General features: G+C 43.3%; 9 protein-coding genes across 9 annotated transcripts; 6 read left to right on the forward strand and 3 right to left on the reverse strand.

The window, feature by feature from the left end:
- Window positions 1–13: 13 nt before the first annotated feature.
- Window positions 14–1,213, forward strand: KL911_000779 (uncharacterized protein; the record flags this gene model as incomplete). Its single annotated transcript, XM_043201070.1, has 1 exon — window positions 14–1,213. One exon carries the CDS (start codon window positions 14–16, stop codon window positions 1,211–1,213), a length of 1,200 nt encoding a protein of 399 aa, XP_043056343.1.
- A 276-nt stretch (window positions 1,214–1,489) lies between these two features.
- KL911_000780 (uncharacterized protein) lies at window positions 1,490–4,912 on the forward strand (the record flags this gene model as incomplete). The annotated part of the gene is made up of 1 exon (XM_043201072.1): window positions 1,490–4,912. One exon carries the CDS (start codon window positions 1,490–1,492, stop codon window positions 4,910–4,912), a length of 3,423 nt encoding a protein of 1,140 aa, XP_043056344.1.
- A 31-nt stretch (window positions 4,913–4,943) lies between these two features.
- KL911_000781 (uncharacterized protein) lies at window positions 4,944–7,313 on the reverse strand (the record flags this gene model as incomplete). Its single annotated transcript, XM_043201073.1, has 1 exon — window positions 4,944–7,313. The coding sequence occupies one exon, from the start codon at window positions 7,311–7,313 to the stop codon at window positions 4,944–4,946; it is 2,370 nt and encodes a 789-aa protein (XP_043056345.1).
- Window positions 7,314–7,438: 125 nt separating this feature from the next.
- Window positions 7,439–8,770, reverse strand: KL911_000782 (uncharacterized protein; the record flags this gene model as incomplete). Its single annotated transcript, XM_043201074.1, has 1 exon — window positions 7,439–8,770. The coding sequence occupies one exon, from the start codon at window positions 8,768–8,770 to the stop codon at window positions 7,439–7,441; it is 1,332 nt and encodes a 443-aa protein (XP_043056346.1).
- A 90-nt stretch (window positions 8,771–8,860) lies between these two features.
- KL911_000783 (uncharacterized protein) lies at window positions 8,861–10,003 on the forward strand (the record flags this gene model as incomplete). Its single annotated transcript, XM_043201075.1, has 1 exon — window positions 8,861–10,003. One exon carries the CDS (start codon window positions 8,861–8,863, stop codon window positions 10,001–10,003), a length of 1,143 nt encoding a protein of 380 aa, XP_043056347.1.
- A 228-nt stretch (window positions 10,004–10,231) lies between these two features.
- Window positions 10,232–12,031, forward strand: KL911_000784 (uncharacterized protein; the record flags this gene model as incomplete). The annotated part of the gene is made up of 1 exon (XM_043201076.1): window positions 10,232–12,031. The coding sequence occupies one exon, from the start codon at window positions 10,232–10,234 to the stop codon at window positions 12,029–12,031; it is 1,800 nt and encodes a 599-aa protein (XP_043056348.1).
- A 131-nt stretch (window positions 12,032–12,162) lies between these two features.
- Window positions 12,163–14,118, forward strand: KL911_000785 (uncharacterized protein; the record flags this gene model as incomplete). The annotated part of the gene is made up of 1 exon (XM_043201077.1): window positions 12,163–14,118. The coding sequence occupies one exon, from the start codon at window positions 12,163–12,165 to the stop codon at window positions 14,116–14,118; it is 1,956 nt and encodes a 651-aa protein (XP_043056349.1).
- A 56-nt stretch (window positions 14,119–14,174) lies between these two features.
- Window positions 14,175–14,636, reverse strand: KL911_000786 (uncharacterized protein; the record flags this gene model as incomplete). The annotated part of the gene is made up of 1 exon (XM_043201078.1): window positions 14,175–14,636. One exon carries the CDS (start codon window positions 14,634–14,636, stop codon window positions 14,175–14,177), a length of 462 nt encoding a protein of 153 aa, XP_043056350.1.
- A 94-nt stretch (window positions 14,637–14,730) lies between these two features.
- On the forward strand, window positions 14,731–16,365 carry KL911_000787 (uncharacterized protein; the record flags this gene model as incomplete). The annotated part of the gene is made up of 1 exon (XM_043201079.1): window positions 14,731–16,365. One exon carries the CDS (start codon window positions 14,731–14,733, stop codon window positions 16,363–16,365), a length of 1,635 nt encoding a protein of 544 aa, XP_043056351.1.
- Between the last annotated feature and the right edge of the window lie 505 nt (window positions 16,366–16,870).

Genomic DNA, 16,870 nt, shown 5'->3' on the forward strand with positions numbered 1-16,870 from the left:
CCTCAAACTTAGTATGTTTTCTCGGAGAGCGCTCTTACTATGGCCCAAAGGGATCAGGCACTACTCCTCTGAGCCCTCTCTTTTGGCTACACCCTTCACAGACTTGCATATCAAGCTCAAAGCCACCATGGTCGAATTTGCGGGTTATTCGATGCCTGTTCTTTACAAGGGCCAGACTCATATTGAATCGCACAAGTGGGTCAGAACCAATTGTGGTGTCTTTGATGTCTCTCATATGCTGCAGCATCGGATCAAAGGACCAAACGCTACCTCTTTTCTGCAGAAGATATGCCCTACTGACTTACGCTCTCTAAAGCCATTTCATTCCACCCTGAGCGTCTTGCTTAACAGCAATGGTGGTGTTGTTGATGACTGTATGATCACCAAGCATGATGAAGATAGTTTCTATATTGTTACCAATGCAGGCTGCAGAGCTAAGGATATTGAGTTCATCAAATCAGAGCTCAGTAGCTACAATGAAGGTTCTGGCATCGAACATCAAACGTTTGAAGGTGCCCTTCTCGCAATCCAAGGACCGAAAGCTCAGGAAGTTGTGTCTAAGTACACTTCATCTGATCTGAGCACCTTATACTTTGGCGAATCCAGATTCATTCCTCTGGATGGCTTCGGATCCTCAGAAAAATTCCATATCGCAAGAGGTGGCTACACTGGTGAAGATGGTTTTGAAATTTCCATCCCAGATATAGGCGTTGCGAGAGAGTTCTTCCTTGCTCTTTTGCAGAGCGAGGCTGTGAAACCAGTTGGCCTCGCTGCAAGAGACTCGCTCCGACTTGAAGCAGGAATGTGTCTATACGGGCATGAACTGAACGAAGAGATTACACCTGTTGAAGCGTCTTTGAACTGGTTAGTGTCCAAGTCTAGAAGGTCGGACAAGTTCAACGGAAGCGAAAAGATACTGGGTCAGCTGGAAAATCCAAAATCGGTTACTTTCAAGAGAGTTGGCATCAAATCCAAAGGCCCCTCCCCTCGCCAGGGAAATAAGATTTTCGCTAGCGACGATCAATCTAAACAAATCGGTGTAGTTTGCTCTGGGTCTCCCTCTCCTACTCTTGGAGGCAATATTGGACAGGCATTTATCAATAAGCCTTATCAGAAGACGGGCACCGAAGTTCTGATTGAGATTAGAGGAAAGCTAAGACCCGCAGTTGTGTCCAAGATGCCGTTCGTTGAACCAAAATATTATCGCCCTTGATGCTTTTTGGTGTAAGGAGTAGGTTCCGCGACACGAAAATATTGAGACGCGTTGATTTGAAAATATGTTCTCAAAATATGCATATCAAGAGAGTAAGTAGATGACTGGAAAGGTGCTAACGTGCAGATCGTAATACAGGGTTTCAAAACCTACAAAAATACAACGATCATAGACTCGTTTTCCCCCAAGCACAATGTGGTGGTTGGGCGTAACGGGTCAGGGAAGTCGAATTTCTTCGCAGCCATCAGATTTGTTCTATCCGACGCATATACCAATATGACAAGAGAGGAACGCCAGTCACTGATTCACGAAGGCTCGGGTACGGTCATGTCTGCTTATGTGGAGATTGTTTTTGATAATACGGATCGCAGATTTCCTATCGACAAAGACGAAGTCGTGATTAGAAGAACAATTGGTATGAAGAAAGACGATTACTCGCTAGACTCCAAACTTGCCACCAAGTCTGATATTACGAACTTACTTGAAAGTGCTGGTTTTTCAAAGTCCAATCCGTACTATATCGTTCCACAAGGTCGAATCACTTCATTAACTAATGCCAAAGACTCTGAAAGGTTGCAGCTTCTAAAAGAAGTTGCTGGAGCTCGTGTTTTTGAAACGAAATTGAAAGACTCGCTCAAAGAGATGTCAATAACCAACAAAAAGAGAGAGCAAATTGACGAGATGTTAAGGTACATAGAGGGTCGTTTGGAAGATCTCGACTTGGAGAAAAATGATCTTAAGGAATTTGAGAAACTCAATAATAAGAAAAAATCCCTCGAGTATAACCTTTATGATAGAGAGTTGACGAATTTAAGTGATCAGGTTGAGTCCTTAGAATCAGACTATGCAGCTGCTATTCAGGACACGTCTTCGTTGGTTGAAAAACTAGCCGAGAGGGAGAAACAGGCTCAAACCATTGATGCGCAGATCGCAGAGCTTACGGCAGATCTGAAACTCGTTGACGTTGACATTTCTGAGAATGATGCCGAAATTAGAGACGTGCTAACCACTATAGGGGATACGAGCGCTCGGTTGAAAGAGGCAGAAGCAGACACTGGTTATTCTGGAGTTGATTTTGCTTCTCAGTTGGAGGACCTAAATGCTCTAATATCTCGGAAAGAAGTAGAGGTTGGCAAGTGTCAGCCTGCTCTGAAACAAGCTTTGGCCAACGAACGTGCGATCAAAGGCAAACTGGATGAGATGAAGCAACAGCAACGCTTCCTTCTTTCCAAAAAAGGCCGTTTTTCACAGTTCAAGAGCAAGGCGGAACGTGATGAATGGCTTAAATCAGAAATTGCTAATTTGTCGGAATCTCTTGAATCCAAAAAAGGTGATTTAGCTGTCTACTTGAGAAATAAAGAAGAAATCGAGTCTGTGGCGGGAAATCTCGCTGCTGAGTTGAGCGTTGCTAAAAATGCTGAGTCTCTTGACACTGAAATGGATTCTCTCGAAATAGAGCTGGCGAAGTTGAAGCTCGACTACAACCAACTTATCGACGACAGGAAACAGCTTTGGAGAGAAGAAAGTAAGCTTAATAGTATCATCGAGACATACGAAACTGAAAAAGCGAGAGCCCAGCAGGGAGTCAGCGAAACTATGGATCGTTCAATGGCTTTGGGACTCGAAGGAGTCCAACGTATAGCTAAAGATCTTGGTTTGAACGGAGTGTATGGAACTTTGGGAGAGCTCATTAACGTCAGCGAAAAATACAAGACTGCAGTCGAAGTCATTGGCGGCAATTCCTTGTTTCATATTGTCGTTGATACCGATAAAACTGCGACGCTCATTATGGAGGAGCTGATTAGACAAAAAGCAGGACGTGTGACTTTCATGCCTCTCAACCGATTAAATCCTAAAACTGTGTCTTATCCGGATACATCTGAGTGCGTTCCGCTCATCAAGAAGATTGCATTTGACGAATATTTGGAGCCTGCTGTGAAGCAAGTTTTTGGCAAGACAGTTGTATGCATCACGCTCGAAAAGGGTGCAGAAATTTCGCAAGCTTACAAACTCAACGCCATTACTCTAGATGGTGATAGATGTGACCGAAAGGGAGTGCTTACGGGAGGATTCCGCGATCAAACTCGTTCAAGAGTGGACTGTCTTAAAAACTTGACCAAGTGGAAATCTGAGATTTTCGGTGCCCAGGAGAGGCTTGAACAAGTTAAAAAACAGATTGCCGACAAGGATGCTCGAGTTACCAAAGCAGGCGAAGAATTGGCAAATAAGCGCAGAGAACTAGATGCCCTATTGACAAAAAAAGAGTCTTATTTGTCCATCAAGTCGAAACTTGGAAATGAAAAAAGTAGATATGATCAGGAGCTTGGCTCTCTGGAGGGGCGCATCGAGTCGCTACAAACCTCAATAAAACTTTCTGAGCAACAGATTAGCGAGTACCAAGATGAATTAAAATCTGAATTCAAGGAATCAAATCTAAGCGAGATCGAGTTGCAACAGCTCAAAAAGCTCAGTGAAAGTATTTCGAGTACCGAGGAAGAATACACTCAGGTCAACGACCAGCTCAACGAGCTGGAGCTGCGGTCTTCATCACTCATATCCGAGTTGAATGGCAGTCTATACCCTCGGTTGAGGCAGTTGAGTTTGCGGACGTCCAATTCCCAGCAAAAAAATGACATCAAGGTCGAAGAACTCGAGAAAAAGTTGCAAACTTTGGAGCAGACCAGAGAGAAACTGGAGTCTTCGAATTCTGAGCTGCACAGCAAGTCACAGGGATTGAAGAAACAGCTTAAAAATCTTGAAGATCAGCTTCAAAAACTCAATGAGTCGCAACGGAACCTCTTGCGGCGACTAGAAAACTATGGCAAGAGCTCTGAAAAATCACTGAGCAGAAAGGTTTTGCTGGCTAACAGGCGCGACGAGATTAGCCGAAAAATTAGAGATCTGGGTGTCTTGCCAGAAGAAGCGTTTACTGCTTACAAAGATAAAAGCTCAGGTGAAGTTTTGACTCTATTAAACGAAGTCACTGAGAGTTTGAAGCAGTACAGTCATGTTAACAAGAAGGCCCTAGAACAGTTCCTTAACTTTGCCAAACAGCGTGATTCACTGGTGGCTCGTAGAAATGAGCTTGATGATGCTAAAGAGTCCATTGAAGATCTTATTTCGGTTCTTGAGCGCAGAAAGGATGATGCCATCATCAGAACATTTAAGGAAGTGAGTATCGGCTTCACAGAAGTCTTTGAAAAGCTAGTTCCAGCAGGAACTGGTAAGTTGATCATTCAAAAAAGAAGTGAAAAAGTGGGCAAAGGCAAGAAAGCTATAGAGTCAGACTCTGATGATGAGGAGGATACTGAATTGGTGGACCAATACGTCGGTGTTTCGATTTCTGTCTCTTTTAATTCAAAGGAGGACGAACAACAAAGAATTGAGCAACTTTCTGGCGGACAGAAGTCGCTCTGTGCGATTGCTCTCATCCTGGCAATTCAAAAATGTGACCCAGCTCCATTTTACCTGTTTGATGAGATTGATGCAAACTTAGATGCTCAATACAGAACATCTGTCTCGCAGATCATTCACGAACTTTCCCAGCACGCTCAATTCATATGCACTACGTTCCGTCCAGAAATGCTCAAAGTCTGTGACAAGTTCTTTGGAGTGATGTTCAACAACAAAGTGAGTACAGTGAGTGAGATCGGCCAAGCCGACGCACTTGGGTTTGTCGAAGGTCAACAACGTCGCTAGTTTTCTATATGGCTTAACTAATCTATTTTAGCTATTTTCGAGCATCTTTCATTAGATCCAAAAATCCGTGGTTTTTCTTCTTACCCTTGGCCTTGGAAACAATATTACTTGCAGTTTTCGCATCAAGGTATCTCTGAGAACCTACAGTTTCCGAGTCAGAGCTATCGTCCTGCGAGTCGTCAGAATCATCCTCGGAATCGGAAGACTCAGTTTCGGAGTCGGACTCGGGCCTCTCCTGCCTGAAAGCAGAGGTTGCTTGGACACCTTGGCTGAATTCCCTTACATCAGGTAGACCACGTTCCATCAACTGGGATAGCTTTGGGAGTGAAGAAATCGAACTCTCAGATTGAGAGACATGTGGTGGCTGTGCTTGTGACTGCGAAAGCAATTCAGGAATTACACGGGCCTCTTGGGTGCTCGGAGGTGGAGACGATATTTGGCTTTCATTCAACGTGGAATTATTGCGCGAGGAAAGGACAGAGGGATTGCCAATCAGGCTCTTTGGCGCATTGACGACTCTAGGTCTTTTCATGGTTTCCTGTTCATCCTCTAACTCGTCGTCATCGTTGTCGTCATTGTCATCGTCATCGTCGCTAGAATCCGACCCACTTTCTGGTGCTTGTGTCACAGGCGGCTGAGAATTTGGTGCCACTGGTAGCTTTGCTTCTTTCTCAGCAACCCCGTTAGATTGTACTCCTTGTGTAGGGGTACCGTTAGTCTTTGCTTTTTCCTTCACTCCATCTTTCAATAGACCGATCACTTCTGCTTTAGTGTAGTTTATGCCATGCTTCTGTGGATCAATAAAGCGATTCTTCGCAGATTTCTTTTCTCTGGTATCACTGCCAGTCTTGCTTTCAGCAATTTGTGGAATAGATTCGGTGGCAGCCGTATTGTTTTTCTGGTTGTCCTTTGTTTCACTACTCTCTGCTGCTGCTGCTTCAGCTCTTTTTGCTTTAGGTTTGCGGGCCAGCTTTTTCTTTTCCTCTGGATTCCGGGTCTCCTCTCCTTCTTGAGATCCTCCTTCTTTTGTCTCAGTCTTCTTGACGCGATTCTTGCTGCCAATAGGACGGCCTCTGCGAGGTTTGGCAGCAGATGTTTCTTCATGTGGTGTAAGTTGCATTACGCCCTCTTTGGAATCAATTTTCGGCTCTTTCTGTTCCTTTGTTCCCTTTAGCTTTTTGCCTCTAGCCTTTGGGGTCGTAGAATCCTCTTCGTTGACGTCCTTTTGTTCTCCTGTTTTCGCAAGATCTGCATCCGGACCTTTGACGGAATCATTGAGTTTTTTCGTGACTTGAGATGGTTTCATAGGTTTGGTCTCCTTAAATGACGGATTCGAAACGACATTGGCAGGTGTAGAAGTCTGGGCAGGGATGGAAGAGAACGATGAGTTAGAAGTGTCGTTCAACAACACTGGAGACTTTCGCTGCGCTGAAGTCATGCGGTTCATCACGTCGGCTTTAGTTGGCACACTCGGCCTTTTTCGTACAGTAGAGGTATCCTGATTCGCATCGCTTTGATAATGGTCGCTATCAGTTAGTACGTCATTTATTTGCAAATCACGTCCTTCGTCGTTCTCGATTTGATCTTGACCTTTTGACAGATCAGGCTGGAATTGAGACGTGAGCATTCCAGACGTTATTCTCTTCGGGGACCCAGGAGCATTCACGGGGCTAGCATTTCGCGGACTAAGATTCTTCTTCGGCTCAATAATTACCGTAGCATCCTGATTGCCATCGCTGGGAGCTGGGAGCGTTAAATTAGATTGATGAGATGCCTCCTCAGCCTCTATCAGAGGAGGTCGTCTAGCCTCGTGCCAAATACGTTGGTTGCGAGACGATCTTGTTTTCTTGATGACCTGATTCAAATCGTTGTGAAGGTGGCGTTTTCCTCTGGCATCAGCCTCCTCCCCTGTGAATTCATTTTCCACGAGAACACGTAAAATGTTGTCCGTATCAAAGATCATTGAAACTGAATATTCCGGATCCAAGTCACACTCATTGCTGTCCTGAATTTGATGAATGATGATGGGTTCTTGTTCAGGATATAGCCTCAGGAATCTCTCTTGGATCTCGACACAAACATCCTGAAGAGTACTCGAACTTTTCGTTATATGGAGGAATTTTTTAGTACCATCGGAAGGCCCATTGATATGGGGAGGTGGGCCATAGCTTGGACGCTGGGAATGGAAACCCGAAACTCCATTAACCAGCGGCGTACTTGAGCCATTGAGTGTGAAGTTCGGATAGTAGGAGTTATTAGGCTGAGACTGGGAACCAGGGTATATTTGCGATTGCATCTGCATCACACTCATATCGACATTATTTCCGGTTCCATTGTAAGGGAGCGGTGTTCTTGCTTTAGCAGCGCTCGGCGGAACAATGTGAACTTGCAACTTTATCATATTCCGCCCTCGTAAATGCTATAATTCCCTGCCTCCTTGGAAAGAATCAAACGTCTTACTTTTACAGTAAGTGTTATTATGCTGATACTTCAGAAGTATTACAAAATATTTTTTTTTCAACACTGTCATCGAAATTCCGTGTTTTTTGCACGAATCCTATTAGCTTCGATCTCGTCATGTATCCTGTCAAGGACGTCCGAACGCTCGGTCTCGCCTGCTAACGTTCCAGGGTTTCCGCTATCAAAATCCAGCCCGTCTCGAGCTATTTGGCTATCCAACAAAGAATTATAGCCCCAGACAGATATAGTCCCGTCCTTGCATCCACTATAGTACTTGATCGAGCTATCTTTAGCATAGACAATGCTGGTCGTCCTTCTGTTCAGAGCACTCCCATTTTTAGTTAATCTGGCAACAAGCTTACCGTCGTCAAGTCGGAAAATTAGGATCTCGCCGTTTTCTGACGGGAACCATAAGTATTGTAGCTCTGTTTCGTTCGTAGGACTTAAAGCCATGCTAATGTGTTGCGTGGATTTGTTCCTCACTAGGGGGCCGAAATTGACCTGCTTGTTAAGAGGCTTTTCTGCACTTGTCATATCCCACACACATATTTTATCATCATGTCCAAGAGTTATAAGTTCTGCCCCATCATCAGTAAAAAGTAAAGAGTTGATTCCACCATTGTGTGCTTTTGGAGTGGTTTCGTGTAACAGTAGCTGTCTGGTATTGGTTTTGTAGTTAGTTGTTGTTAGGTTGTAGTCCATTTTGAAAATACAACCATCGGCACGTCGTATATCCCACCCTATGCAGTAACCATCTTGGCTGCCACCAACCACAAGATTGGGATTTGCGGGTGACCACCGACAACTCAGCATATATCCAAAGCCTCCTTGAAGTTTTCCTCCACCTCCTAGTGTATGAGCGTCTGCCAGAGTTCTCAAATCCAGTAGTCTGAGACCTCCTATTCCCCCATCCGCACAAACAGCTACCAAAGAATTGCGGCCATGATCTTCAAAATCAAAATAAAGCACTCTGGAGCCAAGATTGAAAGAATGAACATGCTGCATTTCATTTGCATCCGAAACACTTAAGGTGTGGTCGAATGAGGACGACAGCCATAATCCGTTATCGGACCACCATTTAATATGAGTGATGCCAAATTTATGCAACGATTTAGATGGAAGAGTATAAATAGGTTCCAACTCTTCTACTTCATCCTGCTGCTTTATATCCCACAGCTTGATAGAAGATTCACCTCCTCCAGAAAATAAATATCGGTTATACAAAGGATCCAAAGACAAGGTATTGACAGAGGCTAGGTGAGGTTTCATCGGGAAATGACCTTTGATCGCATCCAGGTTATCCAGTTTCGAGTATTTGTACTCATTGTAAACTTTGAGGACGTCTAGCGGGGAGTGATTGAATTTGGTTATCGCATGCTCGAACAGCAACTGATGCATTATCTTACAATACAAGTATCATGAGGACTATCGACGCAATTTACCCTGCACAAAAGTTGGCGAAAATACAAGTTGAGAAAAATTGTTCGGATGTTGAACATGTATTTGAGACGTTCAGTCGCGCTGGTGCGCTCTCTGAGGATGTATTCCACCGAGGGGCCAGCCGGTAATGATGAGCAGCTGCTGCTTGATAAACTGAGGACTATACCACAGGAATTGAATAATACTGCAAAGCCAAAACTTCTCAAAGAGAAGAACCAAGCCAGAAGCGCAAATCAGAGCCAAAACAAGCCTCGCATTTTCAGAGAAAAGCGTTTGCAAGGGAAGAAACCAAAAGCGCAGTATTCATCGTCCAAATGGAGGTCTGTTCGTGACCATCGGAAGGGAAAAACGCAAAGTGATGATGCCTACGATAATCAAGATATGAAACCTTATGTTGAGTCAGCTATGAAGGTGTTTGACGACTTGCCATTGAAAGTTCTTAGAAGTCAAAACATTCAACCTGACATGTCCCACTGGAAGAGCATCGTGAAGAGGCTAGAAAAGGCTCGCGAACAAAGGGACAAACTTAAGAAGTGTGAGCTCCCAGAGTACAAATTGCACGACTTGAAATCACTCGGAGTAATCGATTCTAGTGTTGACAACAAAGAGCTGAAGGTTACATGGGAAGCCACCGATGCGATAAATGATATCAAGAGTTTCGTCAAGAGCATCAGCTATTTTGAGCCTCAAGATCCGCTGCAATATAAAATCAAAGAACCATCTCCCGGTGAGCTAGAGCTAAACAAATCCCAAATGGCATTCAGTCTGAGATCCAGAATGTTGCGTGCAATTTCTAGATTTTCAGAAGAACACGGCTTGGCCTTGAATTCTACAAATATTGGCCAATCCCAACTTCATGGAATGAACAAACTGTACCCATTCGCCAACCCAACTATACCAAAGGTCGGATTCAGCAAAGTTTCCGACGTCAAATCCCTTTCGAAATCATCGGGTTCAGATTTCAAGAACATTGTCGATACCACAGTTAGGGGTATAAGACCGGAACTCAAATTCTACAAATCAGGCCAATTCAAGACGGAGCAATCACGCGTGAATGCCGAGGTAGTGACTCATGCATTGAACTCAAATGCTCAGCTTCAAGTTGATAACATCCATGTCTCGATAGGAAGAACCCTTATTGGAAAAGGAAAGCTTGCAGACATTCCGCAACCGCTTCCCTCTTCAAAATAAAGTACTCTCTGTATATAAAGAAGAAAAAAGGTCGTGTGGATCTGAGTTATAATTTATTTCAAATTTACTTATTAAGTAGCGGGTAACAGTATGACGTTGTGTTACTAGACTAAAGCTTAAAAATAAAAAAGCATAATTTAATCTGTTGCTAATCTCATCCAAAAATACTGTCCATTACTACTTACCATAAGAGCTGGGTATTTGTGATTTAAGAAACTCACACTAGAGATGTCAAACTATTATAGTGATAGCCCTCAGGGCAAGTCATCTAGTTCCAGCTCTATACCCCCGAAGGACTCCGCCAAAGAAGAAGACGTGATTGACAAGTTTTTGAACCTCACATCATATACTCCGGCTCAAGAGGAAGGTCCGGAATATTCTGTGAACGCATCATCTTTGACGTCAGTGAGCCACCAACCATCTTCTAGCTTGTTTGATAACTTGCAACCTTCATCCGAAGAGAAAAGAAATCCTTTTTTTGATGATGTTTCCGCAATAACCATGACAGGTGCTCATTTCAGTTCAAATAATGCCACAAACAACTCATTCAATGTTTTGGGCTCTACGCAGGAATTTTTAAACATGCCATCGGTGGATACACCTCCAGAACAGTCTTATATCCATTTTGATGACCCGTTGCCAACTTCTAACACATCAAAGGTCGATAACTCTGCTCCTTTGATACAGATTGATAAAGCATTTTCCGAATATTTGAGTCAGCAATCAGAAACGGCGAACTTTCCTAATTTCAGCGCGCGGGACTTGGATACCGGATACCCAGAAGGCAATAGCCTAACACAAGGACTTTCTCATTTTAGTGCTGACCCTAATCTTCTTTTGCAACCACACTTTGGGAGACGATATAGGAAACCAGAGTCATCCACGGGTTCTGAGCTGTCAGCTTCAGATTCGCCCTATCTATCAGCAGTTGAATCAATTGCCGGGGACGACCATGTTGAGCCACAAGACGACTTTGAAAGCCAGTTGGTTTCTGATAACATTCGTCAGCTGTCATTGTCGGCAATCAAAGTACCAAATGTTAATCTTACAGAGCAAAATCTCAAAGAGCAGGAACGTATGTCGGCGGCTCCGCCCATAGTGATTGAAAACCCTGAGAAAGTGGCTGATAGCACTCCATCATTGTTTTCTGCGTCGTCGAAGGCATCCTCTCCCAATAGATCAAGGTCGGCTAGTGCAGGCAATACACCTGCCATCAAAGTTGAAGACTCTTCCTCCACTCCTGCAATTTCAATCAATGTGGAGGATGCTTCCCATTCACAAGCTATTGATAGCTCAAGCTATAGCACCCCAGACAACGACAGACTGTACAATACTAACTACTTACAAGTGGACGATGCTTATCTTACGCCAGATGATAGAACGCATAACTCAATGAGAATTGGACGGCAACGACGTCATTCGGAATCCAGTTCGCGCTCCAGATCTGCTTCGAGGTCCAGATATTCGGAGGATTCAGATTATGACAGTGATGCTTCACTTTCCCGCGAGAAACTCTCTGAGCTTGCCGCCCCACCTTCGCCTAATAGAAAGTCGCAGAAGAATCCAGCTTCATTTGCTTGCCCTGTGTGTGATAAAAAGTTCACGCGACCGTATAATCTCAAGTCCCATCTTCGCACTCACACGAATGAGCGACCCTTCCTTTGTACTGTATGTGGCAAGGCATTTGCGCGACAACACGATCGAAAACGACACGAAGAATTGCATTCTGGAGAAAAGAAGTATCAATGTCGTGGTACTTTGGCAGATGGATTTACCATATGGGGATGTGGTAAACGCTTTGCGCGGACTGATGCTTTGAGACGCCATTTTCAAACGGAAAGCGGTAAAGGTTGCATACGGCCTTTGATGCAAGAAATTGAAAATGAGAGAAAGGAGGAGAGACCGCTCACCAGTAGCGTTAAGAAGGTCACCGACTCGAAAATCCCTATGGAAATTCTGGACGTTTCTGACTACAACAGCTTGCTGGATCAGATTTTGACAGTGCAAAGTAAGGCCAGTACGAGTTAAATTATGATTAATGTCGTGTATCAACGAAAGTAGTCGAGAGAATTTATATTAATTCTAGAGATCTAGTATTTTATTGTTCAAGCCTAGAGTCGCAAAAATACTGTATATTTATCCAAAGGTAGCTAAAGCTGATGCCTCAGTTGCTACTGACAATAAGTTGGATATTTCTATTGCGCCTGGGTGTTTTGTGCCAAGAATCAGCTGTCATTGAAGAAAGTTTGGTGGACCAATACGCAAATTTTGTCCAAGCATTCAAGCAATCGTTTACGAAAGTGATTTGGCCTGACAAAAGTTGGAACCTGGTCGTGGTCAGTGTCTTGACTATTGGATTAGCAGTGCTTATTACCAGGCCGTTTATTAAAAGCAGGTCGAAAGACAGTTATTTTGATTGGATCATGGCAGGACTCGGTGAGAAATTCAATTCAGCGCTGACAAGATCTTCTTCCGCTTTAGGATTCAGGAACTCACTCTTCTCGAGCAGCGATCCTTCTGCACGAGAGAGTTATCAAAAAGCAATGAATTTAGGCGGATCCATTGGCGGTTTAATGAATGATGGCAACACATGCTTTATGAACAGTGTTTTACAAAGTCTAGCTTCCTCGAACGAAATAATGGACTTTCTCGAAAGCTTCACCGAGAATGAGAATATTTCTCCCCAAAATAAGCCCCCTTTTTCTTCTGCATTATACGAATTGCTCAGAAAGTTGAACGACAAGCATGGCAATAAATCCCCTACGTACAAGACACGCAATCTCCTGAAAGTGATGAAAGATGGCCCCAGCAAGCATTTGTTTTTGGGCTACAATCAAGAGGATGCTCAGGAGTTTTACCAGTCGGTAATGAGTCAAGTTGAAAAAGAATATGTTGGGGACGATTCAAAAGAGAAGGAAAAAGGACAGATCCAAGACAAATTCGTTGATTACGAAGACGGAATGATGACAGGTTTGCAAAACCTGGGTGATTTAGGAACCATTTATCTGCCTGCTAAACAGATTGACCCTTCTTATCCTAATGCGGACTCTAAAGTATACCCAATGAAACTCATCACTCCAGTTGATGGACTTCAGTGCGAGCGAATTGGTTGCATCAAATGTGGAGAGATGGGAGGAATACGCTATTCAGTCATAAGTGGGCTAGGTTTGAATTTGTCATCTCCTACTCAATCAACCTATACGCTCGAGGAATTGTTGGACGGGTGGATCGAACAAGAAATCATCGACGGTGTGGAATGTAACAGATGCGGTCTAATTGAGATCAGAGCTACTTTAATCGAAGCCCTCGAAAAATACAAAGAGCAAGGCTCCAAAACGGAGAAACTTGTGGAGCTCACTTCTAAACGAATTGGGGAAATTGAGGAGGAACTAGCGAAACCAATTATCAATGACGCCGTGTATGAAAGACTTCACACCAAAAACAAGATTCAAAAATCGAAGAAAACTAAGCAAGTGTTTTTCGCAAGGCCTCCTCCAGTTCTGTGCATACATATAAGTCGCTCGGTGTTTGATCCTAGAACCTACACTGTGCGCAAGAACAACGCAAAAATTGTTTTCCCTACTAGGCTCAATTTTGCTGATTACGTTGCCGAGCCTGATAATATAAACACGGATGCACGATTACCGTTTAGAAAAAGTGACGATGAGGGTGAAGATAAAGGTAGAGCAGATGCTGAAGACTCTAGCTCATCCAACCTGAAATACTCGCTCAAATCTGTCATCTCACATTTCGGAACGCACAACTATGGGCATTATATTGCATACAGAAAGTACCGTGGAGTCTGGTGGAGGATAAGTGACGAAATAGTCAGGGTGTCTTCTGAGGCTGAGGTGCTTGCTTCTCAGGGAACTTTCATGTTATTTTATGAACTAAGCTCTCGAAACGATCCTAGAGATGACTTTGAATCCCAGGAACTTGAACCCCTGACTCCAGTAAATACTGAAGCTGATGGAGAATCGAAAATGAATCAAAGTGGGGATTCGAATTTGGAAAGTGCATTTGATGGGGGTGAACCTCTCGACGACAATCTCCGTGTGAATTCAGAGGAAGAGTTACGACAAAATGAGATGATTGCCATACAAGCCAACTTGTGACTATTCACTTAAATAAATTGAATTAAACAATTAAACTATTATTAGCTTTGTACAATTTATACTTCCTCATGATTTGATATTATGCCGGGTGCGTAAACCTTGGAATTTTCGGCCCTCTCGCTTTCAAAGTCCTCGTCAATCAATTCATTTAAGTCGTAATCAAAACTGTTAGGATTAGAGTCTGTCGTTACAGGCTTTCGAGCTGTGCGGTTTTTTAATTCCCCGTGGCTCTGAAGCTGAAGTTTGATAGGAATATCGTCCTGAGTCAAATGGCTTATTTTAGAGTAGATTCGAGATCCAGAAGACTTGGCCTGTTTTTCCAATTCGAGTTGCTCATCAGGAGGGACGTATCCGCCATACCCGTCATCGTTTTGCGATTTGAGCTTTTCTGATTCCTTTTCTTTTCTTTTTTCAAGGTATGACGGGTTTGGCTTATAAGTAAACATTCCTGAAAGAAGTGGAAGGAAAATCACTAAAGCGACGAACGCTGCCATCAATATGAACAATGCAATAGCCATGGTGATGTTTTAATTTTTTTGGGGTTTTTTTTTTTAAATTCTTTATTGAGCTACCGTAGTATCAACACGGTTGTCGAATAATGCACACTTAAGCATGGACGAATTCTTTACGAAGGCCAAGAAATCCCCATCTGTGAAACTCCGATTATCACAAGAGCCTGAAATCCAGCCGATAACAGAGGAGAGCGATGTGTTTTCTGATTTTTGTGATGCAGATGATTTAGACGAAATAGTTTCCAGAGCTCATAAAGAAAGACAAAAGAGGCTCACGAAACAAGAACAGGGAAAATCATTATGGGTCACATTGAAGCTACCCAAAAGTTTTTTGCGAGGGAATCAAGAAATCACATCTTCAGCTCCCGATGGTTCCCTATCACAAAAGCCAGCCTTTACGCCCCAAGATCAAGATAAAATTTCTCAGATCAACATAGTACGAAACCACATTGTTTATCTGGATCGAATACTGTCCGATCCAAGTATACCTGCCGAATTGAGCGCTTCCCTCAGAGAACTTCATGGTAGTCTTTGGCTACAGGTACCGGCCATGGATCCATATTCGCTCTATCAACTTCTAATACAACTTCAAAAACAAATAGCCAGATTCAAAGAGCTCAGAAGCATTATCAAGCCATCTGACGCTGCTCGCATCGACCCAAGCCTAACAATCCCGATACCGAGCTCTACTTCGCCACCAATCCATGAGCCAACGACAAGTTCGCATATGTCTGGATATCTTTTCCAAGCTAAGACAGATTTGGATACACAAACTTCTACCTCACGACATGTCTCCAGATCCAGTAGCGTGAGGCAACGGAAGAATCCGCAACAAATGACTCTTTTTGGCCACGTAAGAAGACAAAAACCACCCACCCACGAAAATGACGATATAATGGAGGAAGCGATTGTGCTCTCGCTCAATGACCCTCTTTCAGGAAGGCGAATGAAGACTCCTTTACGATCCAGGTATTGTTCTCATATTGAATGTTTTGAACTGGAAAGCTTCATGCAAATGAATAATTTAGAACCATTCCATGTTAACGTGAGGAAAAAGTCCGCAAAGAAAATAGATGCTTGTGAAATTCTGAGTGATACAAAGAGGCGACCTCTGAACCCCGATCAGCATAACAGAAGAACTTTCGAGTTTCAGTACAAGGTTCAATTACGCCGAAATAGAGATCAGAACAAACCGAATAATAGTCTGGAATATTTCACTTGTCCGATATGCAAATTAGAGTTCAGCATCCTCAACCCAGGAGATTTGTATATAGTAGGGGAACTACAGGAAATTTTGGGACAGCTAGATGTAAGTTCTAAAGTTGATAAGATTAGGATATCTCAAGATGGCAGCTGGTCGTTTGTTGAAGCTGACAATAAAGAGGACGCAAAGGATTCGGAGATAATTGAATTGGAGGATCTAGATAGTTCTGAGGAAGAACGTGAGATTGCGCAAATCAAATCGGAGCGTGCTGCAAAGAGGGCGTCTTCAACTTCTGCGCAACGCTTTGAAGATGAAGCAAATCTAGATGATCTATTCGAGTCATCAGACAGAGAGATAGAAGATGAAATTGACCGAATAGTGGATCAGGTAATTTTGAGAGATGGGTCTCGACAATCAGATTACGCTTCCTACCCTAAAACGTCGGCTTCGAATGCAGAAAGTGCACAAACCTCAGAGCCTGTCTTTTTCACAGGTAACGGTGACGAGGAAGATCCCTTCGTAATCGACTAAAGAACCGACCAATGCGATGGAGATTACGGACTATAATAAAATAGCCTGGTTTTCGATCATTTAATTATCTCTGTCATAATGGATTCACCCCCGCCTCGGTCTTTTTATGGTTTACAGACTTCTTTGGAAACTAGTCCAAATCGTAAGCATAATCTGGCGCCTCTGATTATGCACGTTAAAATGATCGGAAAAGAAAAATAAACCGTTATTTGTGCATTTATGTCTTTTGGTGCCTTGGCCTTCAACAAGGCATATGTAAGCTTCTGGTGTCTCATGTCATGTATATTCAATTCGCTTTCTATAATGTACTAGTTACTTATAGCATTTGGCCTCTTTCTTGATTCCCTGTCAGAAATTCGCGTGTATTTAGGCTCCTTTCACTCAGAGATAAACCAGGTGGCATAAGCCAAGAACGGCTTCAAACTTCTAGGCGAGAGAAGATGCGGAAAATTCCACATCCAGTTGGAGTGGTTTACACAAATCAAGTCAGACCCCCAAGTTCAGC

This window comes from Ogataea haglerorum, assembly GCF_019207285.1.
Source record: "Ogataea haglerorum isolate 81-453-3 chromosome Unknown 81-453-3_NODE_2_length_903871_cov_94.662503, whole genome shotgun sequence".
Classification (NCBI taxonomy): Eukaryota; Fungi; Ascomycota; class Pichiomycetes; order Pichiales; family Pichiaceae; genus Ogataea; species Ogataea haglerorum.